This window comes from Pantherophis guttatus, chromosome 2 (assembly GCF_059756535.1).
Source record: "Pantherophis guttatus breed Tessera chromosome 2, ASM5975653v1, whole genome shotgun sequence".
NCBI lineage: Eukaryota > Metazoa > Chordata > Lepidosauria > Squamata > Colubridae > Pantherophis > Pantherophis guttatus.
The window spans coordinates 149880292-149907147 of record NC_142064.1 but is presented as its reverse complement, the minus strand read 5'-3'; the positions used below and the strand labels follow the sequence as shown (position 1 = coordinate 149907147).

General features: G+C 40.8%; 1 protein-coding gene and 1 long non-coding RNA gene across 3 annotated transcripts in view; one reads left to right on the top strand and one right to left on the bottom strand.

The window, feature by feature from the left end:
• Nucleotides 1-959: 959 nt before the first annotated feature.
• LOC117662939 (uncharacterized) lies at nucleotides 960-25653 on the bottom strand. Of its 2 annotated transcripts, XR_015732455.1 has the most exons (3): nucleotides 25451-25653; nucleotides 17565-17611; nucleotides 17320-17454 (listed from the first exon to the last, which is right to left on the bottom strand). It is a non-coding gene; the product is annotated as an uncharacterized LOC117662939 (long non-coding RNA). The 2 variants fall into 2 exon arrangements; XR_015732456.1 differs by lacking the exons at nucleotides 17320-17454; nucleotides 17565-17611 and adding an exon at nucleotides 960-1092 and having other exon boundaries at nucleotides 25451-25575.
• The window catches only part of FAM20A (FAM20A golgi associated secretory pathway pseudokinase), a 59003-nt gene continuing 57462 nt past the window's right edge, over nucleotides 25316-26856 (top strand). The window contains exon 1 of the mRNA XM_034412691.2: nucleotides 25316-25980. Coding sequence (XP_034268582.2) covers nucleotides 25622-25980 — 359 coding nt within the window. The 5' untranslated portion in view covers nucleotides 25316-25621. The remainder of the gene's footprint in view (nucleotides 25981-26856) is intronic.

Genomic DNA, 26856 nt, shown 5'->3' with positions numbered 1-26856 from the left:
CCGGAAACGGCCTGTTTGCCGACTTCCAGGGGACCCAGAAGGCCCAAAAATCAGCTGGCTGGCATGTGCATGTGCACCGGAGCTGAGTTCGTGTGCCCACTGATATGGCTCTGCATGCTGCCTGTGGCACGCGTGCCATAGGTTCACCATCACGGGCATAGGGTCTCCTGCTTGAACAGGGGGTTGGACTAGGAGAAGAATCCCCAACCCACAGACCATGGCCCACTATTGGGCTGTGAGCCATTTGAAACTGGGCCATGGAAGTGGCAGGAAAAGGCGCACATATGTGAGTCAGAGAATAGATGGGGGCTGGGCCAGTCAGAATTTTTACTACTGTTTCTCCAAACTACTCAAAATTTCCGCTACCGGTTCTCCAGAACGGGTGAGAACCTGCTGAAACCCACCTCTGTCGTGCACTTCATTTGCCGCTTGTGCAAATGGACACGTAGACATGCTTGCCAGCCACCCATGTAAAACCATCCCTTCTGCTTCCCCCCAAAAAGATTGGGGAACTCCAGAGGTCCCTTCCATCTCTTATATATATATATATATATATAATAATAATAATAATAATAATAATAATAATAATAATAATACATAATACATACTACATACTACATAATACTTAATACATAATAAGCCATAGCCTAAGACATGGGTTGCTGATTTTCACAAAACACACTTCTACCAAGTGAGTGCACTGTGGTGGGTGAAAATGGCACCAGACTGCCTCCTCTATTCAGATCAGAAGAGACCCAGATCAGATCAGAGCCACAATGTGCTGGAGGGGAGAATTTGTAGTGGTGCAGCTAAGGAATTGGGGGTCTTGGATTTAATGAATTGACAAATATCCTCCTTCTTGGAAATCGAAGGAAGACACTTGGGAACAATAGCTGCAGAAAAGAAGTCTATGGAGATTCTCAGCCCACCATGGTTGTCCCAAAGGTGGTTTTTCAGGAGGCAACTGGACTTTCTGTTTTTTCTTTGAAGACGTTTCGCTTCTCATCCAGGAAGCTTCTTCAGCTCTCACTTGACTCTCTTGCTTAGCACTGGAAATTTTGGGGCTCAGTTGTGGTGGTAAATCAAGGCTACCTGTAATATAACAGTGAAGTAAAGGAATTATAACATGAGTACCAGTGGTGGGTTCCTCCCGGTTCGGCCCAGTTCTCCCGAGCCGGTAGTGGTGACGATATGATGTGACCAAACCGGTTCTGCCCCCCGCCCCCACCCACCCATCCCACCCCTCCACCCACCCCCCGCGTTATTCTTACCTTTTATTTGGCCCCACCCCCAATCTACTGCTGCCTCCTGAGTCCCAGCTGATGGCTAGAGGGAAAAAAACTGTTTAAACTCTTGCCGTGGGGCTACAAAGGGCCGCCCTACAGCTGATCAGTGTTAAAAGAAAACAAATGAGTAGACCGGTGCCTGCAAAAATACATGAGTAGATCAGTGCCTGCAAAAATGGATCAGTGCCTGCAAAAATACATGAGTAGATCAGTGCCTGCAAAAATATTTGAGTAGATCAGTGCCTGCAAAAATAAATGGGTAGATCGGTACATCTCTTCAAGCAATTAAAAGCCTGGTAGACCAGAACCTCTGCTAAATCCTAAATAATTGTCACATGACCATCGAACCACGGCCACAAAATAAGCCACAGAACCAGTAGTAAAAAAATTTAGAACCCACCCCTAATGAGTACCTAGATCTAGCACAGCTGCCCAGAAAAATCAAATGTAGTTTAAAAACAAAAGAACCAAACAATGCCATGGAGAGGAATATAAGCTCCTGAATTCAAGACCGGCATGCATGATGGACTTTTCCTCAAGATCCAATTCTTAATGACAGATGATGGACAGAAAGCTCCACCACCTATGAGCACTGACAGCAAAAATTGCTTTTTCTTCACTCAGCATGTTAAGTCTCACCTGCCAGGTGAGTAATCTCTTATGGCGGAGAGATCTCCAAATTTGATTAAAGGTACGATTCCTCTTCGCATTGTGTGCACTTCCCAGACTGACTTCTGCCGAGCCCGATTACAAAATCACACTGGTTCCCTCTCAAAAATGGAAAGGAGTTCACTCCCATTTACACACACAAGCAAAAGACATCTGTGGCCAAAGAGCACTTTTCACACTTGGGTTAACACGAAAGGGGCAAACTACAGTAAGTGCTTAAAGAAGCTGCTGTACAGGTTCTGTAGGTTTCAGAGTGTGTTGGTTTTGAGCATTTTGAGTTACTCTCAGGGCCTTTCCAAAAGAAACAAGAACTGCTTTTTCCAAGATTGGGAGGAATCCCAGTTTTAATCCACTGCAGCTAAAAGCAGACTAAAATCCATCCGCAACATAATCCAGAAAAATGGGTGGCACATCTGTGCTAAATCTGTCTTCTTCGTCAATTGCCAAGTGCCTTATGAACGCAGTTGTTTTTGTTCCTAGCTTCACATCTGGTGTCTGAGCCAAAGATTTTGTTTCCTGAATTCTAATTACATAGTTCTAAAAGGTCATCCATAAGGATGGATGACAGTAGAGGACTCGGGATATAATGCCAGGGATGAATTTGATTGCCCTTAAACCTGAAAGCTAATCTCTTCATCTCCAAGGAGAGAGTCATTTCCACATACAAGGTTGTGGAGAAGCTATCTGGCTTACGTAAAGGGAGTGGTAGAAAATAATAGAACAGGGTATAAAACTTTGGCTGCACCACAACATTTGAATGAACCAAAAAAAAAAAAAAAACAGCGAGGGAGAAGCCAAAAGCTCTCCATCCCAGACTCGGAAAAACAGTTCAGTGAATTAAAAAATTCAACTGCATTTCAAAATGCCTAAGAGAAAAAATGCATCATCTTTGCCAGTCAATCTTCAAGTGAGAGTTAGCCCAAAATTTCCTGTAGAGACTCTGTTGCGATATTTTAGGATCAGACTCAATAATATTATTAAGAGTTAAAGGTTTAAATATATATCCCTTTTATTTACAATAGGCATTCTATATTCACTGAATATTCACAGATAGAAGCAAGGAAAAAGGGGAAGGTAGCTCCTTATATATACAATGGGTGGAGCTATAAGTGGTAGTGGTGAGTCATGAATACATTAAGAATTAAAGAATAAGTTAACCCTTGATATTCTATATACATACTATTTACATATTGGGGAATAAGGCATTTACATCTAACAAATCCCCCTCTAAATGCCGATTAGTTATACAACACCAATTACATTCAGATTCGGGACAATACAATACGTGTAGTTTGGAAGTTAAATATTTGTGCTGTTTAGAAGGTAAAGGCTTTGTCAATATGTCAGCCACTTGTTCTGAGGTATCACAATGTATTGCTTTTATAAATCCGTCTTGAGACAATTGTCTCACATGTTTAAACTTTATATCTATGTGTCTGGACCTTTGTCCAATAGCATCGGATCTAGATATTTCAATAGCTGCTTTGTTGTCTTCATTCATAACAAAAGGTAAAGCAGGCTTTTTCCAAACATCTGAAATTAAATCATTAAACCATACAAGGTTATTTGCAGCTTTGGATAAACAAACATATTCTGCTTCTGTTGTTGAAGTGGCTACAAGTTCTTGTTTACCGGTATACCAATAAACTGGACAGTCATTTAAAAAGAAAATATAACCTGATGTACTTTTTCTACAGGATGTGTCTCCGGCCCAATCCGCATCAGCGTAACATACAAGTCTTGGTTCCTTGTTATCACTAGGCTCTAGTATTAAACAAAAATTTAATGTGCTTTTCAGATATCTTAAGATTCTTTTGACAGCTTCCCAGTGATACATTGTTGGTTTGCTGACATATCTAGACAGTAAATTGAGTGGTAAGGCTATATCTGGTCTAGTCCAATTAGATATATAAAGTAGCGAACCTATGATTGATCTGTAAAATGTATTGTCCTTAAACTCAGGAGATGATTCATCATTATTTCTGAGAAAATCAGTTTGCATAGGAGTGTCACATGGTTTAGCATTGATTAAGTTACATTTGTTCAAAAGTTCTATAATCTTATCTTTTTGAGAAAGTTTGAATCCTTTTCTAGTCTTGTTAATTTGCACACCAAGATATTTGTTCACTTTACCTAGTGATTTCAGTGAGAAATGTTCATTTAATTTGTTTACAAAGATTTCTCTTCTTTCTTTATGTTTTCCAATATATAAAATGTCATCAACATAAATTAATACAAATTCAATATGATCATTACTCCTTTTGACAAAAAAACAGTTATCGGCAGAGGTAGCATTGAAATCCATGGTCTTAAGTACTTTTACTAGACAATCATACCATCTTTTACCGGATTGTTTTAATCCATATAAACTTTTGTTTAACAACCAAATTTCATTTTTGTTGGTATATTGGCTGTGAGGGGCCCTTACATATATTTCCTTGTCTAGCTTTGCGTGTAGATACGCGGTCTGTATGTCATATTGGAATACTTCAAGATTGAGTGCTGATGCTACCACTAGGGCTGTTTTGACACTCTCTGTCCTTACAGTGGGGGAATATGTGTCAGTGTAGTCCTCTGGATATTTTTGTGCATAACCTTGAGCAACTAACCTAGCTTTGTACAGGGTATTACCTTCTTCCAAATTTTTAATTTTATATATCCACCTGGTACCAATAATTGTTTTATCCTTAGGTGCAGTTGTGGGTGTAAATACATTTAATCCTTTCAGACTTTCCATTTCTTTTTTCATGGCTAGTTCCCATTTTTCTTTTTCTTCATGAGGAAGTTTTAGTACTTCTTCGTATGTATTAGGTGTTATGGATTCACCATCCATATGCATTACGTAGTCTTTATATTTACTTGGTATCTTATTCCTGTTGTTTCTAATAATTCTTTCAGGTTTGCTATTGTTATCATGCATATATCTTGCCTCCTTTTTTGTTAGTGTATCAGTTTTTATTTTGTGTTGGCTATTTGTCCAGGTTTTTGTTTTGTTTTTTTGTTTGTTGGTATTTTGTTTATCTATAGTCCCTTCCTCATGATATTCTGTTTCTTTGTGTTTATTTGGAAATATTTCATTAAGGTGTAATTTAGACCAGTTGGCCTGTTCATGGAACACGGCTGTTCTGGAAATTATAAACTTATTGTTGCTATCAATGAATCTATATCCTTTAGTACCAGTTTCATATCCCATGAATCTAAGTCTCCTGGATACATTTTCTCCCTTTCTTCTCAACTGTTTTGGTATGTGTACGTCTGCAGTGACTCCAAAAATGTGCATATGTGCCAATTTTGGTTTTCTATTATACATTATTTCGTATGGTGTCTTATTGATAACACTGGACCAGGTCCTATTTTGTGTGTAATTTGAATAATGTAAGGCTTCTGACCAAAATTGTTTGCTTAAGCCGGCATCCTCTAATGTACATCTAATCATGGTTTGTAACGTGGAATTCTTTCTCTCTACAATTCCGTTTTGGAACGCAGAAAATGGACTGGACGTGTAATGTAGCATTCCCCTATCTTTTAACCATTGGGAGAATTCTTTGGACATGAATTCACATCCCCTATCTGTCATAATTTGTTTTATCCTGATATTATGTTGTGTTTCTATGCGTTTATAAAATTCTTTAAATTTTTGAAAGGTTTCATCTTTATGTTTCAATGTATAAACAAACCCATAACGACTATAATCATCTACTATTGTCAGAAAATAACGTTTCCTATAATTAATTGATGGAGTTAGTGGGCCTACTAGGTCCATGTGTACTAAGTCAAAAATTTTGTTAGTTGATCTAGTGGATTTTTTTGGTCTGGGACTAGTTTTCAGTTTTGTAGATTTACATACTGAGCATTCCAAATAATTTTCACAATTTTTTATTTTAACACCTTCTGCGTGTTCAGTCATTTTTTGTACTACAGGAAAGCTGGCATGTCCTAACTTCCTATGTAAGATATGAGCACACTCATCATGGATTGGCTTACCTATTTTTGGTTTTTCTATATTGTGTGTATCGGTATGATCATGAGATATTTTACATTCATCATTGTCACTGTTGCTAACATTTTCATCATCTACTTCTATACATTCTTCCACATTTGAATCAATGTTATGTAACCACTCTTCCTTTGTTATTAGGTAAGGTAGGCCACCTTTAATCATTACAGTACCTATATTACTTTTATTTTTCTCCAAAGTCGCTTTTCCTTTTGAGAAAGTTATATTAATGTCAGAGTCTCTACTTAGTTTTATGGCACTTAATATGTTATGAGGTATTTCAGGTATTAACAATACCCCCTCTATTTTTCCTAGACCAGGCAAAGTTACATTTCCTCTGCCTAATACTTGAACCTTATCTTGGTTAGCTACCTTTATCACAAATTTATCTTCTGCAAAAGAAGACAATATATTTTTGTTATTAGTGGTGTGATTTGTTGCTCCAGAATCAATAAGCCAATTATTGTTCTCATTTTGTTGTGGTTTTGAGTTGCCTTGTTTATTTAGTCCATTCAGTGAACCAGATTTTCTATCTCTTGAATTTTCTCTGCCCCCTCTATTTTCTCTATAATTTGGTGGGCTTCTATATCTATGTTTATCTATGGAAGACTGCCTATAAGTGTGTCTGTTCATGTATTCTGATCTATGTTTTTCTTTTGAGGATCTAGGGCAATCTCTTCTGGTGTGTTCCTTAGATCCACAATTATGGCATTTATATGTTTCATTATATTTTTCTTGGAAAGCTACTTTCCTAAAAGGTTTGTGTTCTGTGTGATTGCTAGAACGATTTTTTCTTGAATTGTCTTCTGCTATTAATTTGTTGGATAGACTTTCTATGGATAAATATCCTAGGTTAATAGTGTCTAAATGTGACATAAAATTGTCCCATGATGAATCAAGTGAGTTGATAATAACACTTTTCATTGTTTGGTCTGAAATCACTTCCCCCCTCAATTGCAGTTCAGCCCTTATTTTGTTTAGAGATATTAAATGCTCACTTATAGAAACCCCTGGTTTTACTCTAGATGAAAAGAAATCCTTAGACATTCTTGTGGTAGTAGCTACACTGTCGCTGTGGAACAAATTAAACATGCATTGTATAATTTCTGAAACAGTCAGGTTTGGTTTGATGCTATAATACATTGCAGGAGATACACTAGCTATTATTAAGTAAAAGGCTCTATGATGTAAACAATCTATTTTTAAAGTCCAAGGTCTTCTTGGGGGACTAGTGATAAAGAATAACAGGTTCTCTTTCATAAAAATAACCTGGAGCTGCTGGTACCATTCCTGTAAATTAATACCGTCAACTCTTAACTTTGGGAAGTCACTGGGTAAGTTTCCCACATTATTTTGTCCGTTACTTACAACCTGAGGCAGTCCGTGGTCTCGTAAGTGTAGAAAATTGCAAAACGGCGTGGGGATGTCTGCAACGAGTCTGCGCGGTTCTCTCATTAGTTCAAATCTTCTCGGATCGTCAGTATGGCTTCGCGCATGCGCGTTGTCCATTTCTTCTTTGGCGTCGTCGTGGAAGATTCTCTCCATCGCTGCTCGCTCGCTCTGCTCCTCTTCAGACGAGTCGGTCTCTGGCTCGATCTTTGGAGTCCTGGTGACTGCGGTTGTTCTTCTCCTTCTTTTGTGAGCGTTGTCGCTTGCTTCGGTCTTGGGTGTAGGGCGGAATTGGCAAGGCTCTCTGGGTTCTGGTGTCATCGTTCTCGAAGTTAGGGTGGAAGCATGCAGGTCTCGAGGCATCGATTTGCTCGCTTGCTTCTTTGGTGACTCTTTGATGATTTTTAGTTTTGGCCCAAATGCAGCAAAAAGCGTTTTCATCGCTGATTTTATTTGGGACTTTGTTGAGTCATCTTCACTCTCTGATTCTGACTCTTCCGAGGATTTTGAATCCTCCTTTTCATTTTCGTTGTCTGATAACGTATTTCGCGCCAGAAATTTTGAACTGAACATTTTGATTGGCTCTGCTTCGCTCGTCTTGGAGGTCTGTTGAAACCAAGATGGCTGCCATTCAAAATTTCGCGCGGGATCACATTTCTTCTTCTTTTTAACGACCTCTTCTGTAGTCATATTACTCACTATTTTTGGTTCTTTAGATTTCTCATTAGTGATGTTTTTTTCTCTCGCTGCTCCGCTGTTCTTCAGCATTTCTTGGAGGTTCGCAATGAGGTTTTCATCATTCTTTTGGCTTTTTAGTAGTTTTAATATTTCTGACCTGAGTTCGTTATTCTCTATTTCGATTTCCTCCTGGTCATTATTCTCATCTATTGCTTCTTCATCTTCAGTAGTGTATTCTTCGGTTTCTCTTGAGATCGCGTTTGTCGATTCGTTGATTATTTCTTGTTCTGTTTCCATTTCTTTGCTGTAGGCCCTGGTGTTGGGTCTATCTTTCTTGGACATTTTTAAATCTTTTTCTTTTATTGAGTCAATTAACCATCCTCTGCTACCAGATTGTTGCGATATTTTAGGATCAGACTCAATAATATTATTAAGAGTTAAAGGTTTAAATATATATCCCTTTTATTTACAATAGGCATTCTATATTCACTGAATATTCACAGATAGAAGCAAGGAAAAAGGGGAAGGTAGCTCCTTATATATACAATGGGTGGAGCTATAAGTGGTAGTAGTGAGTCATGAATACATTAAGAATTAAAGAATAAGTTAACCCTTGATATTCTATATACATACTATTTACATATTGGGGAATAAGGCATTTACATCTAACAGACTCAAAACCTTTTCTACTTTTCACCAGAACTAAAAGCAAGTACAGGTAGCCCTCAACTTATAACAATTCCTTTAGTGACCATTCAAAGTTACAATGGCATTGAAAAGAGTGACTTATGACTGTTTTTCTCACTTAGGACCGTTGCAGCATTCCCACGGTCACATGATCAAAATTCAGATGCTTGGCAACTGACACATATTTATGACGGTTGCAGTGTCCAGGGGTCATGTGATCGCCTTTTGTAATCCTTCTGACAAGCAAAGTCAATGGGGGAGCCAGATTCACTTAACAACCATGCTACTAACTTAACAAGGGCAGTGATTCACTTAACTACTGTAGGAAGGTCATAAAATGGGGAAAATTCATTTAATAACTGTCTCACTTAGCAACAGAAATTTTGAGCTCGATTGTGGTCATAAATCGAGGACTATCTGTAATTATCAAAACATAATTCTGAATAGATACATGTATCCAGATACAATGGGATAATCAAAATTGTAAAATGCCATGTTGGCCTAGGATATCTAGCATCCTTGGACAATTATCAATTTGTAACGAATTTCAGGACCAGGAATGCAATTTCAGTTTCTCATAGTGGTCTGGAAAGAAGAAATCTTGAATTATATAAAATCTTAGGAGAGCAACCATCCCAAATGAGAGGAGGGATCAAATGGGGAATTTGCATGGGCTTATTATGTAAACAGAAGAGGGCAAGTCTCTCTCACACACACAAACTCACACACACCCACACCTCAAATGCCCTTGAGCTTTAACTAGTCTTTCCCAGGTGAGTCTGCCAATCTTGGGAAATTCCTGTATAATAGGCATAGAAAAATAAAGTTGCTAATTGACCTTCCTGCACATGTGGGTTTGGTTGTTTTCAAGTCTGAAATAAAAGGATGGCTATGCGTTTTGCTACTGAGTGCCATGCTGTGGCTGTTAAAAGTCCAGGGTCCACATATAAGAATATAACCGAAGAATGTAAGCCAGGCCCCGGCCTGTCCAGTCCAGCAGTCTGTTCTCACGGTGGCCAAACAATTACATAAGAAGGACACCTTCAGCAGCTGATAGCCTTCAGGGGCTGTCATTCTGCCATCAAAGCTACACATCATTCATTCCCAAGACTTTCATGAATTGGTCCAACTCTAATGCTCTTACTCAACATTACAAATCTCGGTTTTGGGGGAAGAAACAGAAAAACACAGAGCTGGACAATAGTCTGCATATTTCATTCCTCTGCAGATTCTTGGGTTCGTTGTCGTTATTTTCCTAACCAAATGATAATAGCTTAGCAAGAAAACACATCTGACTGAATCCCAAGAGGACCAAATTGTTTTGTTCTGGTTTTTTGCATTTCAAATATAGAAGTCGAGCTCTTTTAAAAACACAAGTGATATTTCAGAAATGGAAAATAGCAGTAGCACTTAGACTTATATACTGCTTCCCAATGCTTTCACAGCCCTCTCTAAGCAGTTTACAGAGTCAGCCTATTGCCCCCCCAACAATCTGGGTCCTCATTTTACTGACCTTGGAAGGATGGAAGGCTGAGTCAACCTTGAGCCGGTCAGGATCGAACTGCTGGAGTGAGCAGTGAGTTAGTCTGCATTACTGCATTTTAACCACTGCGCCACCACAGCTCTAATGTAAATTGATAATTGACTGGATTAAAGTCATTATAGTTCGGTTGGAAATCTGAAATTAATAGTTTGGCCAAGCCTAGTACTGGTAGTCCTCATCTTAGGACCCCAATTAAGCCCAAAATTTATGTTGCTAAGCGAGACAGATGTTACATGAGTTTTGCCCCATTTTACAACCTTTCTTGCCATAGTTAAGCGAATCACTGTAGTTGTTAATTTGGTGACCTGGTTGTTAAGTAAATCTGGCTTCCTCATTGATTTTGCTTGTCAGAAGGTCGTAAAAGGGAATCACATGACCCGACACTGCGACCGTCATAAATATGAACCAGTTGCCAAACATCTAAGTTTTGATCATGTGACCATGGGGATGCTGCAATGGTCATGTGAAAAATAGCCATTTTTCAGTGGTGTTTGAATAGTCACCAAAGAAATGGTCATAAGCTGAGGGCTACTTGTAGTCATTTGATTCACAAGACCTAATTTGGGCTGAGTAACTATTCCTCTGATATTTCTATCTTCAACTTGTTCTGGTTAGGTGCCATTAACAAAAATCTGAGCCTTCTTCCTCCAGATGCTCATCCCAACTAATCAATCATTTCATACTTAAGTGGGATGAAGATATGAGGCTGCATCAGCAATGGAATTTAACTATGGGACAAGAACAACAAAAAGCTTTGTGGCACAATGTAAACTAACACATTTACGATGGCATAAACTTCCTCTCTCCCTCCCATCCTAGATTTGATACCAACTTTTTATTACACGGTAAGATAATTTAAAAGTGGAGTGCGATATAATAAAAGCCAATCTAATTATATTAACATAAAACCAGAACCACAAATCACTTAATCAGATGATAATATTATCCTGAGAGAGATGCAGAAATATATTTCTCTTGAGCAGTGATAGGAACTATGAAACAGGCAATTAAGGGAAAAGAAAACAATGGATGCACTTATTAATATTAATTCTGATGCTACTTCATTCCCAAACCAATAGCTGATCTGACACGAAGACATCCTGTAAATCCTCTGTAGTTTTTATTCCTATACAAAAAGTGCGCATAAACTGAAAGAAGGAAACAAATGAACACTTGGATGCTCTTTTAGGTAAAGACAAAGATTATCAGATGGCGATGAGATCTGAAAACCATATCTTACAATTAAAATCTTATACAGCGTGTCAACGTTTTATGCATGCCTATTATGCATGTAGTGATAACATTCTCAAAAAAAAAAATTCTAAGAAGGCTGGAAAAAGTACAAGTGGTATTACTGAGTGGGAGATATAGAAGTAGTCCTCGATTTACAACAGTTCATTTAGTGACTATTCAAAATTACCACAGCACTGAAAAAAGTGACTTATGACTGTTTTTCATAATTATGACCACTGCAGTATTTTGATGTGATCAAAATTTGGGCACTTGGCAACTGGCATGATGGTTGCAATGTCCCGGGATTATGTGATCACTTTCCTTGACCTTCTGACAAGCAAAGTCTATGGAGGACGCCAGATTCACTTAACAACCGTGTTGCTATCTTAACAGCTGCAGTGATTCATTTAAACCAGGGGTGGGCAAAACTGTGGCCCTTTTACAACCTGTGGACTTCAACTCCCAGAATTCCTGAGTCAGCCAAGCTGGCTCAGGAATTCTGGGAGTTGAAGTCCACAGGTCATAAAGGGACCATATTTGCCCACCCAATTTAAACAACTGTGGCAAGAAAGGTGGGGCAAAACTCGCTTGAGAAATGTTTCACTTAGCAACAGAAATTTTAGGTTCAGTTGTGGTCGTAAATCAAGGACTACCCGTAGTCACCTTGTATGTGTTCATTCTTTTCAAAAATTAGCAAATAAAGGTCATTTAAACCACTTTGACCCTTCATTACACAATTAACAAAAACAAAAACAAAAAAACAACGGGGAGCACTGGATTCTGATGCAATCACTACTGTATGAGTGATTCATACAGTGTATTAGTTTTCTTTCCACAATCCCTACTACTCTTCAGTAATCTATAAAGTAATTTATTTGTGTGGTAAAATCTTTGTCTGCTTTGCTTTTTGGCATTTTGATTGCCGAGTCCTTAGACCGACACTTGAAAGACAAAGGGAAATTATTCACTTGTTTGGATTAGCATCCCTAAGAAACATGGGATATTAAACATTAATCAGTGACGGGCAAACAACGGGAAAGCGATCCAAAGACAGGTAAGAAGGGATTTGGGAGCTGCAGGCTGTGGCTGAATGCAGAATAAGGGTGGGCTTCGTTTTGAAACTTTTTTGAAGGTGAATTTTGCACCCTTGAGCGCACGGCTGCTGTTGTTCTGGAAAGGAAACGGGTTACTCTCGAAAGCATGCTTTCGAAGCGTTTCAAATTGAAACTGCTCATTTGGCTCTCAGAGCAGCAGGTTTCGTAACATTTCACACTCAACATGTTGTGCAAACGCCGTACTGGAAAATAAGGATTAGATTGCGCAAAGATGTTCAAGTGACTCAGTAGTAATGGCAACGGCTGAAGGCATTAAAGCCAGAGGATTAAAGAAAAGAAGAGTCAAGCAGGAAAGCAAAAACAGGGCTGGAAGGGAACATACATAGTGGTGCCTTCCACACCTAGGAGCTACATAGAGTTGTAATTAGCATTTTGCCTTTCTCCACAATACGGACAGCTTTGGGAGGGGGGGGAGATGTCTTCTGCAGATGACCAGGCTAACTTCTGTCCAGTGTCTGCTACAGAGAAAATGCAGCCTTGATAGTTCCCCCTTTCCCTCTGATGGACCTCAAGGGTGGCTTCCCCACCCACCTCCCCAGCAACTAACAAACAGAGCAAAGCAAGGATGAGGATGGAGAGGCAGGTCTCCTTTCATTCCTAAAACAAGCACAATTGGCACACAACACAGATCTGCAACAAAGACCCTCCTGACCATGGCTTCCACCTGCTCTTCTTCAAGCAGGAGTCCCGAGTCCAGAGGAACCCCCTCAAATTGTGCACCGGCTCTGATTTCAGAGCTAAATCTGGAAAATCACAACAGCATCATTTCACTGGCGCAATCGCGGAGATGTATAATTGCTCCATATGAATGGATGACTACTCTTAGCAGAGGTCAGGTGCAAGAAACCAGGAGCTAAGATAGAATTCAAAAGTACTACAGGTTTATTTCAGGCTACCTATACACAACAATCTGAACTACTAATGGTCAAGGCGAATTGATGCCAAATAAGTCAACGGATTTCAAGAGAGGGCTGGATTTAAGACTTTTACGTGGGTGTAGAGACTCCAAACTGATAATGCATTTGACCCCACCTTTGGATTCAGCCTGGTCATCTCCTGCAGCAGCTTCATATAGGAGTTTAAAAGGATGGGCAGAGAGTACGCCCCTTAGGAACTGTGTAAAGCAAGAGCATTGGGCTTGATTTCTTCCCATCAACCAATACCAAATTGAACCAGCCATGGACCACGGAAGAGAACCATCTTAATACTGTGCTTCCCATCCCGCTAAACAGGTCCAGAACACGGTCAATGGCATTGAGGTCAATGATATCAATAGCCAACAAGGAGGATTCATGATAGATGCAATATTCCCATTCCATGCCTACCAATGGTTATGAACAAATGTAAACAATGCTCGCTCAGTGTTGGAACTCATTCTGAAATCTAATGGAAAAGAGTCAAGACTCCTCCAGAGTTCTTCCAAATTGGAAGGGTGGCAACGAAGTGCTAGAGCAGGGGTGTCAAACTCAAAGCATCACGTTGTCATCACGTGATGTATCACGATTTTTTCCCCTTCACTAAACTGGAGAGGGGGTTGCCAGCGCATGACGCATCTGGCCGGCGGGCCACAAGTTTGACACCCCTGTACTAGAGATATAATTTAGGCTTTTTAGAGCTAGATTCTAGCAACAGACTTCTCTTGTTTCTCTCCATCCTAAAGTATTGGGATGTTTAAGAAGTACCAAGAAATCTAATGTCTTTGAAATACAGATAGTCCTCAATTTATGACCACAGTTGAGCCCAAAGTATCTGTTGCTAAGCGAGACAGTTAAGTGACTTTTGACTCACTTTTATGACCTTTACTGCCAGTTGTTAAATGAATCACTGCAGTTGTGAAGTTAGTAGCACGGTTGTTAAGTGAATCTGGCTTCCCCATTGACTTTGCTTGTCAGAAGGTCGCAAAAAGGGGATGACGTAACTCTGGGACTCTGCAGCTGTCATAAATATGAGTCAGTTGCCAAGCATCTGAATTTTGATCACGTGGCCATGGGGATGCTGCAATGGTTGCAAGTATGAAAAACGGTCATAAGTCACTTTTTTCAGGGCCGCTGTAACTTTGAACGGTCACTAAATGAACTACTGCAAATGAATTACTGCAAGTTCAAATCTCACCAAGCTCAAGGTTGACTCAGCCTTCCATCCTTCCGAGGTAGGTAAAATGAGGACCCGGTTTGTGGGGGCAATAAGCTGACTTTGTATAAAAAAGAACACCACTTAGGGGGGCCCCGAAAGCTCTATTAAGCATACAAAAGTATGAAGGCTATTGCTTAACGCATTGTAAGCCGCCCTGAGTCTCCGGAAAAGGGCGGCATATAAATCGAACCAATAAATAAATAAATACTGTAAGTTGAGGACTTCCCGTAATATATACTAATTTAAATAGTTTTGCTTTTGTAGCAGTATCAGAAAACTATACTGGATCATCAATGCTGATGCTTGCAAAATTTAGGAGGATTAAAAGCGTGCAGTTATCCTGAATGCAAGACAGGAATGGATGTGACGAATGACAGAAGTTCTGTCATCTTGCAACCTCCTAAACAGAATGAAACTCACCACTACCGATTAATTGAATGTCCTGCCAGATTACAGGGTAATCTTCCCGTTTGTTCAGCGGTGGGCAAGCTGCAGAAAGAATAAGTTAACAGAATCTCTGCAGGCCGGCACACTTGGTTAGTTGCTGTGTGGTGTTCGACCAGCCGTCTTGCAAGATAAAAGGCTGATTGATCCCAACGTGGTACTTTCACGCTGAGATTATAAACATTAAACAAAATACTTTGCCCTTGCATGTCTTCCTTGTGATTATTAAGCATCGACTGCCACAGAGGGCTTATTTTTCAACACTTTATTGATCATGAAATCTAGGCACTTCTCTCAGACGTGCTAGAAGCGGAGAAGCACAGCGTGAGTTTCATTTCTTACCATCAGGTTTTTTTTTTTCTTCCGCTTGCTTTTGTGAAACCGATGCCTGGGCATCTCTTCCCAAGTTTTAATTATGAAGGTAAGTGGAGAAAGACAAAGCATTATAGGAGGCTTAGCAGGCTCCTGCCTCAGCAGCTAATTTGACCATAAACCTTTTAGCAAAAGGGAACAAGGGATGCCAAGTATCGGTGCAGACAGAAACAGCAACTTTCTGAATCAGCTTTCCCAGACTGGTGTCTGAAGTTAGGCTGGAACAGTTGAGATTTCTAAAAAAAAAAACGTGGTCAGTTGGGAGTGAATGTTCTAATCCTTTTACACCGGTTCCTAACTCAGCTTGGCTGAACTTAAAAACAGTAGACTAACAAAAAAAAAAATAGGTTTGAACTACAGAATTTAGAACTTGGATGGAAGACTGTAGACAAGATAAGGAAGGTGGGGAGATTTTGAAAGGCAGAAGGGCAAACCATGCCCATATTATTGTCAAGAAAACAATACAATCCCACTCAGGTAATTTACTAGGAGTGCACTCAACTCAAATTTTCCTTCCCATACTTGTTCTCGTTTTTCCATTTTATTTTTCGTCCAACTATCAGTCAACCAAACTCTCACCATTGGCTCAAATGATGTCTTTTTTTGTCTTGCAATAGACTAGAGCTGTCTTTCCCAAACACAACCCTCCCAACCTTGTTCTCTACCCTAACATATATATGTATTATTTCCAAATGTTTCCTTTTGTCTTAGCAAAGTTCCAAAGGTTCTGTGTGGGTTTTTAGTTTTGCTTGCTTTAAGGAAAAAAGTTCACTTTTTTGAAAGTGAAAAAGTGGGAATTGAAAAAATCAATTCCCACTGATACTTGAGTATTTTCTTTCCCATCATTGTCTCCTGTCTTGTTTGGACTGTGGATTTTTCTCACAATTTCAAATAGCGATATGTGGCCTGTTTTATTCCTCTCTAGCTCCTTCATATGCATCAATTCTCTCTTTTCTTTCATTGCCTAACTAATTTGCTTCATTCCTCCTGATTTACCTGCCAGGACATCCCATGGCCAGTTATAATATTTCAGCGCAAATCTCTCAGTCCAAACCCAGGCATTTAAAACATATTAAAAATTTAAAAATGTTAGGGAGACAAATTCCTTATATTAGTCATATAGCTTGTCCACAAATGCAAGATTTTTTTCCCTAGAAGTGACTACCACAGGAGCCATTTTGGATTAAGACCTTATTTTGGGAGTAGAAAAGTAGGGGATTTTTCTCCCCTTGCTAGAAACCCAAACCTGCTCAGGAAAGCCAGGTTTGCTGTTTCAAAACTCCCAGATAGAAATCCAGCCTTCTTTGACTTTATAACTAATCCACCTAGATTAGTTTTTTTACAAAAACTCTTAAAATTGAGATTTGATTTAAAGTTTTGTACAATTAACTTAAACAGTAATCCTTCATATTAAGGTTTTATGAATAATGAATGCATGTTTTTTTAAAGTATTGGTGCTGTGCAAAGAAATGACTGAATAATAGTCCCACACAGGAACTAGGGATACAAGGGTATCAGAGAGAATGACAATTTAATCCAGTGTTAACTTCAATACTTGAATGGAAAACATTTCAAAAAGGATCCCTCATTTGCTTACAGTGAGATAATAAATACCTTAAATCCCGTGGTTGGGCTGTGCTGATTTTGATTCATTTTACTAGGCTTCCATCATATCCTCCCAGCTATTATATGATATCCCACTAAAGCCTACAAGCTAATCTCCTTTTTTTTAATTTTAAAAAAACAATCTTTAAAAACATATGATGAATAAAGGACTCTTAGACAACTCGTAACCAGTTGTTCATTAGGAAATTCATTTCGAGGATGTCAACTGGAAGGAGGCCAGATCCTCTGGCAGTTCTGGAGGACACGCTTACGACATCAAAGGGATAAGTTCCAATGTAATCACTACAATGCAAATTCGAACAAATGGGACAAACCATTAAGACAATGATAATGCTCTAGAGTGGTTACCCATGCTTCGTGTCCACCAAACTCCCCCAGGAAATAAAGCATACCTGGTTTGTTCCAAATCTTTAGATTGGAGCTCACATATTTACAGCTTCTGAAAGAAGACAACAGCTCTGTAAAGAAACTCATAGAATTATTCATTTTAGAGCCATGGTGGCACAGTGGTTAGAGTGAAGTACTGCAGGCTACTTCTGTTAACTGCTGGCTGCCTGCAATTTGGCAGTTTGAATCTCACCAGGCTAAAGGATGACTCAGCCTTCCATCCTTCTGAGGTGGGTAAAATGAGGACCCAGATTGTTTGGGGACAATAGGATGACCCTGTAAACTGCTTAGAGGGGGCTCTAAATTCAATTCAAATCTTTACTGTCGGTGCACAACATATGTACAATGAGATTGGTTGAGCTCCCTCAGTGCACCCCCCCACAACACAATACAACTTACAGTGAAGACAGAAAATCCCTAACCCAATAAATCATATTAACAAAACACCCAGTCCTATTTCACCAGTGTGAACATGTTACACATTGCGACGGCCCTGCAATCCATCATACTACATAGTTATGATGTCATTTCTCATTCAGGAGTCTGACAGCCCATGGATAAAAACTATTCTTCAGCCTGTTTGTGTGGCTGGCTATGCTTCTATGTCTCCTTCCCGATGATAGGAGGGTAAAGAAGTGATGACTAGGGTGAGAGCACTGTAAAGCAATGTATATGTCTAAGTGCCATTGCTATTACTAACAGGTAGTCCTCAACTTACAACAGTTCATTTAGTGACTGTTCAAAGTTGCAACGGCACTGAAAAAAGTCACTTATGACCGTTTTTCACACTTAAAACCATTGAAACATCCCAGAGTCAAGTGATCAAAATTCAGAAGATTGGCAACTGACTCATATTTATGACGATTGCAGTGTCCTAGGGTCATGTGATCCCCTTTTGCGACCTTCTGACAAGCAAAGTCAATGGGGGAAGCCAGATTCACTTAACAACTGTGTTACTAACTTAGCAACTGCAGTGATTCACTTAACAACTGTGGCAAGCAAGGTCGTAAAATGAGGCAAAACTCAATTAACAAATGTCTCGCTTAACAACAGAAATGTTTGGCTCAATTGTGGTTGTAAGTGAAGGACTACCTGTATTTCTAGCATCAAAACCAGGAAGCACAAATGGAGACAGGACCTAGCAAGTCATTCATCTTCCATTTACTTGGTACTCATCTGCATGAAATCTCTCTAACAGTAATCAGAAAGAGAGTTAAAATGTAAATATGGAATATTAGGAATCAGCCCAGTAAACATTATAGCTAAAAATCCATTATAGCTAAATAACACATTAGTCATTGGATGGTAGCACTATTTTAATCTTCTGCATCATAAAATGAAACCTTGCTCGTTCAAAATAAATCAATCGGGAGGAGTCTACACTAGAAACTATAATATTATTTGCTACTTTTTGCCTGCAGCACAGTTTTATAAGAAGGAATAAATATGTAAGTCCTAGATAGCACCTTGTTATAGTTCCTTAGGTGGCTTGTCAACTATATCAAGGGAAGGGTCATATCAGCTTTCAGAATTATCAACATGCTTCTAGTTTTTTAGAAGTTAAATTACTGGATTCATTCTCAATACTGTATAGCCTATGGAAAACAATAACATTCCAAATCACAAAGAAATGCCCCAAATCTGACCAATTCTTCATTATCAAACTTAATTATTTCTGTTGGTTTTTCAGATTCTTTGAAACTCCATTAAAAGTAACAAGAATTTTTCTCTGTTTAGTAAATCATGTTGTTCCATCATGTTCTTGGCTAACCAGTTCTTTTTTTCGTCATTTAAGCCTTTATATGGTACACCAGGCTGTACAGTAAAGTATGTACTGTACTGTACTGATACAAGATATACAATAACCACATTCATGTAACTACAATGGGAAAAAGAACCTTAATTTTAAAACTTCCTCTTATGTTGCTGTTGAATTAAACTACACCTGTCTTAGTTCCTTTGCTTAATCGTGTTAGTTAATACTAACATCTTAGATAGAGTAATTTACCAACAGCTAAATGTCTATGAAGCTTCTTGGATGAGAAGAGAAATGTCTTCAAAGAAAAAAAACCCCAGAAAATCCAGTTGCCTCTTGAAAAAGCACCTTCGGGATTACCAATAGCTAGTAACAAAAAAGTACTTTAATTAATTAATATCCTACTAAAATAATTCAAGTAATTTTTATAACTACTTTGAGTATAAGTAGTAAAATGTCTTTGGTACCTAAAAGAAATGTTAATATGTAACTTGATGTTGGCCTAAGTAGGTCAAACCAAACAGTTTACCGGACATAGGGACTTTAAACATTGACTTTATTAAACAGTTTGTGCAACTTCTTCTGTTTAAAATGGATCATTCATTATCAAAATGCTTTTGGAAAGCTTTGTAATTAGTACAAAAACCTTAAACAGATTATTCTAAATGGGCAGCCTGACCCAGCTGATGTTTATTTATAAGTAAACATCAGTATTTTCCATAGAGCTTACACCTAAATAAGGATGTTAAATTTTGGAAAAGCAAAGAAACCATGTTAGCCAAAAGAACTGTGTTAAAGTATGACTGAAAGTAGTGCTTCTTCCATTTGAAAGGTTTAAAAATATATACACATTTTTGAAATCTTCAGATCTGAGAGTGGAAAAGAGACAGAACAAAGTACCAAAGGTATCAATTCTGCAGGATTAGAGTCCTAAAAATGGCATCTAAAAGGAAATGCAGACAGGCTCATTAAGCTTGTACTCTGATGTTTCGGTTGCATTCAGGATTGTCTGAAAGCTTAAGGCCCAAGCAGTCATGATCATATCTTTTTTTAAAATAACATCCAGTTGTACTTGTACCTGACTCCATCCTGAAACTGAACACATAGGTTCGTCAGAAGACGAGCAAACAAAACTAGAGAGTTGTTATAGAAACAAAGCTGGAGATAAATTTAGATAGTGTAGTAGGAAAAAAACAAACAAAAAATAAATAAAAGCTAAAGAAGATACCGGATGGAAGTCATGAGCCCTTGAAGAGCATTCAGTCCCAGCTTCAGATGTATTTTGTTGCTTTATAAATTGCAAATGAATGCAAAGAGACTCATTCTGGGTTAATATACAGTAAAGATCTGTAGATCAGGATCATACGACACACTGCCCTATAGATGTAGTCGGGAGCCAGAGGTGGGTTCTACTTAACTTTACTACTGGTTTGCATTGCGCCCACTTGTGCATGCGCAGAAGCTTTTGCGCATGCACAGATCACCTATGATGGTCAGTGAGTGGAGCCTCCCACCAGTTTTACTACCAGTTCTTGCGAACCGGTCTGAACCGGGGGCAACCCATCATTGTCAGGAGCCCATAACCATAATTTCTAGAGAGCCTAGCCAACAATAGGAGTAGTCATCTGACCATACCTGATGGAGAACAGATTGCTCACTCTGCTGTAAGTACAGCGGTCAAAACAAGCCCGCAGTACACAACCTGCCCCTATGCGGTTGTTCTGATGCAGCTGTTCCCTTCATGATCAAAAGCTGAACTCTGAAAATATTCAGAGGGCAGTCAGTCTCCTTAAAAATGCTATACCCCTGCTTCCTTATATTCTTATTTAAATAGCACTCCATCAAATAAAAATATGATTTTTTTTTTATTAATGGATGAATGCAATTCATATTGTTATGGAAATTAACTACTAGCAAAAGCAGTTAAGCTACAAGAAAGTCTGAGTTACTGTTCATAAAATAGCTATAAAACTGCCTGCATCAGTTTAAATTTAACCATTGCACATCACTGTATAATTCCATTATAATATTGTAAAAAACATGACGTGTTCTTTTTAAAGCTCAATTTGTGATTTTTGAGGGATATTGCATTTCACAACCAATTTGCTTAAAGTAGGTTTCTGTAAGGCAGGGCTGTCAAACTCCTGGCCCGCAGGCCAGATGCGTCATGAACTGGCCACATCCACGCCTGATTTAGCAAAGGGGAAAAAGGCATCATGTGACGCTGACATGATGACATGAGTTTGACACCCCTGCTCTAAGGTGTTGTCTTCCAGATATGTTGAGAATTAAAGGATCTTTAATACAGAAAGAAAGCCTTAGGGAAAGAAATTATGATTACTTATTTATTTTATATGCTGCCCCTTTTATCTACAAGGCCACTCTGAGAGGCTTATAAACATAAAGAGATAAATAAAAACACAACTAAAATTTTTAAAAGCTATATATAAAACTAGCATCAAGGAGATAGATGGCATGGGGATGAGACCTTCTAACCCCATTAACTGCCTCCAGAGGTGAGTGCCCCCCTTGGGTCCCCAAGCCAAATGGCAAAACCAGTTTTTGATACCATTCTGGAAGGCCAAAATTGATAACTGGTTTCCACCATCACAATAGTATAATTTACAATAGCCAGCTCATCATTTCTTAAAGAAATCCTTGATATTCATTTATGACAACTGAGAAAAGAACCCCATAATTTTGTTTGTATGAAGCTCATTGAGGGATAGAGAAACTTACTTGAAGTAAGAAAAAAATGAAGTTTACTGGGAATATAAAAAGAGTCTGACTTCCTTTTCTTAAAAAACAAAACAGATTTAAGATTATTTGATCCACATATAGCATAGTCCATGTTGTGTCTTAAGTGAGCTTTTAAAGCACTTAATTGAAATTGTGCCTATGGGCGAATTCTTTTAAGACCACAGTTGACAAATGCAGTTGCTAAGAATGGTAACACTTGTGATGGAAATAATTCTTAACCCCAGCCCTGATCTAATCCTATGTTTTATAAAGGCCCATAATTCTCTGATGATTCCTTGTCCAGAAGAAAATGATTATCATAGGCATCCAGTCTAAAAATTTTACGTGCAATCTTTCAAATCAGCAAAGAAGAACATACATCTTGGCAGGATAGACCCATAGATCAAAGTCATTTTATCTAGCCAAGAAATCTTTTGAAACGGACTCTTTCCAAGACATCTTTAACCTCTTTTTTTGCACTGGAGTGGAGGTGACAACAAAAAAATGGAATTGACTTCAGCTCTCTCATAAAAGTTTGGTATTTTAACACCATCAAACATATTTCTGCTTGTAGTGTAAATACAAACCCTCAGTTGTTTGCCTATCTTTAGATCCTGAAATATCGCCAATAATTTTGTCATACATATACACTTTGTTTTTCTTCCTTTATCCTTATATATTTTTTTTTTAATGGTTGTTGTGTTAGGGCTTTACATAGTTATTGTTATTTGTTGTTGTTAGTTGCGAAGTCGTGTCCAACCAATCACGACCCCATAGACAACTTTCCTCCAGGCCTTCCTGTCCTAGTTATTGTTCTTAGGATTGTTTTTAATCTGACCATGGATGGTAAAAATCTTGTTTTATATATATTGTAAGTCACCAAGAATTACTGTGATTGTGGCAGGCTAGAAATTTGTTGATTGAGCAAATTGGTGTGGTGTGTGTCTGTGTCTGTGTCTGTGTGTGTGTGTGTGTGTGATGAAATTCAATTTCTTTTTACTACCGGTTCTGTGGGCGTGGCTTGGTGGGCGTGGTATGGTGTGGTGTGGCTTGGTGGGCGTGGCAGAGGAAGGATACTGCAAAATCTGCATTCCCACCCCACTCCAGGGGAAGGATACTGCAAAATCCCCATTCCCACCCCACTCTGGGACCAAGCCAGAGGTGGTATTTGCTGGTTCTCCGAACTACTCAAAATTTCCGCTACCAGTTCTCCAGAACCTGTCAGAACCTTCTGAATAGCACTCCTGATATATATATGTATGTATGTATACACACATATGTAGCAGTTTCAGCACTAATATCTCAGCTCTGTGTTACTATTATTTAATCCTGGGTTAGAGAAGAAGAGGAGGAGCACAGATTTTGCCCACAGTAGTTACATCCCATATTTAGTGAGTTCGCGCACACACACACACTCGCCATAGAGATCCAGTTGGTTTATCTTATTTGAGAAGATTGGAATAAAAAAGAGGAAGCAATGTAATGGTCTTTCAAAGAAAGATGAGGAAGAGCAGAAGAGGAAGAAGAAGTGAGAAGAAATCAAAAGTGGAAGGAGGAATGTGAAAACTGATCTCATGGCAGGCTGGACTATTTGTTCAACAACTGTACATTCCATCATCCTCATTAACTGCATTAAACTGACCAGATGTAACGGGAGGTACAACCGAAAAGCTGCTGTTAAGAATAGACAATTCTGCTCAGCTGGCCATGCCTCTCTATAAGGCAGTGGTTCTCAACCTGTGGGTCGCGACCCCTTTGGGGGTCGAACGACCCTTTCACAAGGGTCGCCTAAGACCATTGGAAAACACATGTTTTCAATGGTTTTAGGAATAATTTTATGGTTGGGGGTCACCATAACATGAGGAACTGTATTAAAGGGTCGCGGCATTAGGAAGGTTGAAGACCACTGCTATAAGGCAACCTTTCCAGAAAACTGAAGCCCAGCATTTGAAAAGAATATATATAGTAATTGGAGATGCCAAGGACGATCCAGGATGATCCTCATTAAAAAAAAAAAGAAAGAAAAAAGGAAGGGCTTTAGCACCAACTTCCAATCTCTTCCCAATCTTCCAAAGCAACAGCATTTGGAAGTAGGTAGCTTTCCTGACTGCCAAAGAATCGTTCCAGTGTAAGGGGGGGGGGGGACACCTGCAAGGCCAAAAGGAAACAGTTTGGTTTGGTTTCCCTCCTTCTGTGAGTAGCTGCCAGCTGTCCAGCCATCCCAAATTTGCCCTTCAAGCCATCAGCCACAAGGCAGAGTCGCCCGAACTGACAGCCTTCTCTCGTCTGCACTGCTTAGTTTGGTATCTGAATCCGCCCAATACGCTGAAACATAAAACTGATCCCATTCACACAATTTTTACCTCCTGAGGTCCGGACCATCCCCACCCTACTGGCCTTCCGAAAAGCTGTGAAGACCTGGCTTTTCCCGCAGGCCTGGGGCCCTTGATCTCGCTTTGCGATCTGGCGAGATCAGGCCCTGAATGGTGTGAATGCGTTCTAAGGTTTTTAATGTTTTTTAATCTTTGAAATGTTTTTACAATGGTTTTTTTTTTTTTTTTAATGTATTGTGAGCCGCCCTGAGTCTCCGGAGAGGGGCGGCATATAAATTTAATAAATAAATAAAAAATACACTAAACCGCTATTTAATCCGGGTTGGGGAGAAAAAAAGCTTTTAGGTCTTTTATTTAACCTGGTTAACCACGTGATGCAAACAAACGCCCAACGCGTTCCAAAGTCAGACTGAAGTTGACACGCATTTGGAGCGGGTCTCTTCACGAGAGCCGCCGGAACTCGTCTTCTCCACGCCTAAAATCTCGCCTTCCCGACAGCAAAGGGAGGGTCGAAGCTAAGCGATCATTTCCAGCTCCCTCTCTAACGGGGCTTTGTTAGCACGGCCCCGGAGGGAGAGTCGCCTTCGCCCAGTCAGTGCAATTACCGCCCCGGAGTTCCTAAACTTGGCGCTCGCTCTCTTTCGGGCTGCCTTGCTCCCTGCTTTCGACGGCCGCCGGGCGCTTTCGGCTCTGGCTGCCCACCAGCTGCCTCCGCCTCCGCCCCGGGACGTTTCGGCAAGACCGGCGAGGTAGGGAAAGAGAACAGCCGGGGAGCAAAGAGGCCCCGATCTCAAGGCGCGGCTCCTATGCCGCCGCCGCGGTTTTGCTGAGCTGAACTGGGAGGAGGAGGAGGAGGAGGGTAGTAGGTGAGGCTGGTCGTGCCGGCTCCCCTCCCTCCCTCCCTCTCTCTCTTTCCCACCCCGAGCAGATCCATCCTTCCAGAGGCGGCACGGTCTGCCTGCCTGGGGAGGGCAGCTCGGGAGAGGCGATCGGGCAAAGGTGTAGTAGCCGGTCGCCTCTTCGCCAGAAGCGGGGCGCTGCCTGCCTCTCCTCGGCTTCTCACCTGCTCCTGCGGCGGCAGCGGGGCAGAGGCCCTGCCCGGACTCGCCCGGGCTCCCGGCCAACGGTGCGAGGCTCGCTTCTCCTTCCCACGCAACGCCCGCGCTCTGCCCGGGATCGCCCGTGTGCTGCTTTCGCCCGCCCGGCCTGCCTCTCGCCCAACGCCGGGCTGATCATGCTGGGGACCCGCCGCGACCGGCTGCTCATCCTGCTGCTTCTCGGGGCGCTGCTCAGCGCCGATTTCTACTTCCACCTCTGGCCCCAAATGCGGCGCCGCCTCGGTCCGGCCGAGACGGTGGAGCCACGCTGCTCCTGCCCCGCCGAAGCAGCTGCCATCGCCGCAGCCGGTCCAAAGCTCCGGACTCGGCCGCCGGCCGGCGCGTCCGCCAACCGGAGCAGCCAGGCCAACCACTCCAAGCTGAGGAGGCTCTTCGCGCACCCGCTCTACAGCGCCCCCGAGAGGCCGGCGGAAAAGCTGCTCAACGGGCAGGAGACGCTGCGCTACTACCGGCGGAAAATAGCCCGCTGGAACAGGTGCGTGGTCCCGGACGGAAGAAGCGCGGCTCGGGCAACCTTTCGCGGAGAGCGAGACCCACGTCGGAAAAACTCGCTTGTAGTTGCTATGCCAGGGGGTGTGGGGTGTGTGAAGGGGAGCGCACGTGCGTGCGTAGTAGACCCGCGGCTAGTTAGTTTCTTGGGCTCGCGTGGAGAGAGGGAAAGTTCTTCCCCACGCGCGCCTCTGGGCAAGGAAGGAAGGAGGGATGGGGGGAAGAGGTTTGATTTGCAAAGTTCCAAAGTCATCTTCCTGAATCTGATCTTGGTTGTCAGCTGGTTGGGAACTCAATTTCAGCATCTCCGAGGAAATCTCTTGGCTAGCAACAGCAAGAGCACTTAGACTTATATACCGCTTCGCGGTGCTTTACAACTCTCTCTGAGCTGTTTACAGAGTCAGCATATTGTCCCCCCCCCCCCCCACACACACACAACAATCTGGGTCCTCGTGTTACAGATCTAGGAAGGATGAAAGGCCTGCCTACGTGGAACGGGCCAGAGGGAAGGGGTGATGGTCTCTTTCTGCCTCCCCCATTGACAAATATGTGCTGGGTCAAATTGGGCAGTTTCCTCACTTCTGGTTGCACCTGGTTTCTTATCTCTTTCTTTTCGACACTCCTCACTACCCTCCTATCAGTGGACTTGTGCCCGGTCTCAGGCTGCAGTGCCCAGAGTGGCTTCAGCCAAACAGGCAGATCCTCCTTCTCTGGCAATCAGATTTATGCTGAGCAATCTGCTAGAATATCCCCGAGCAGGACAGATTGGTTTCTGCCCCATTGGCCAGCCTACCACTATAAGCCAAAGTTAGAAAGCATCACTTGCCTCCATCCATCCATCCATTCATCCATTCATCCATCC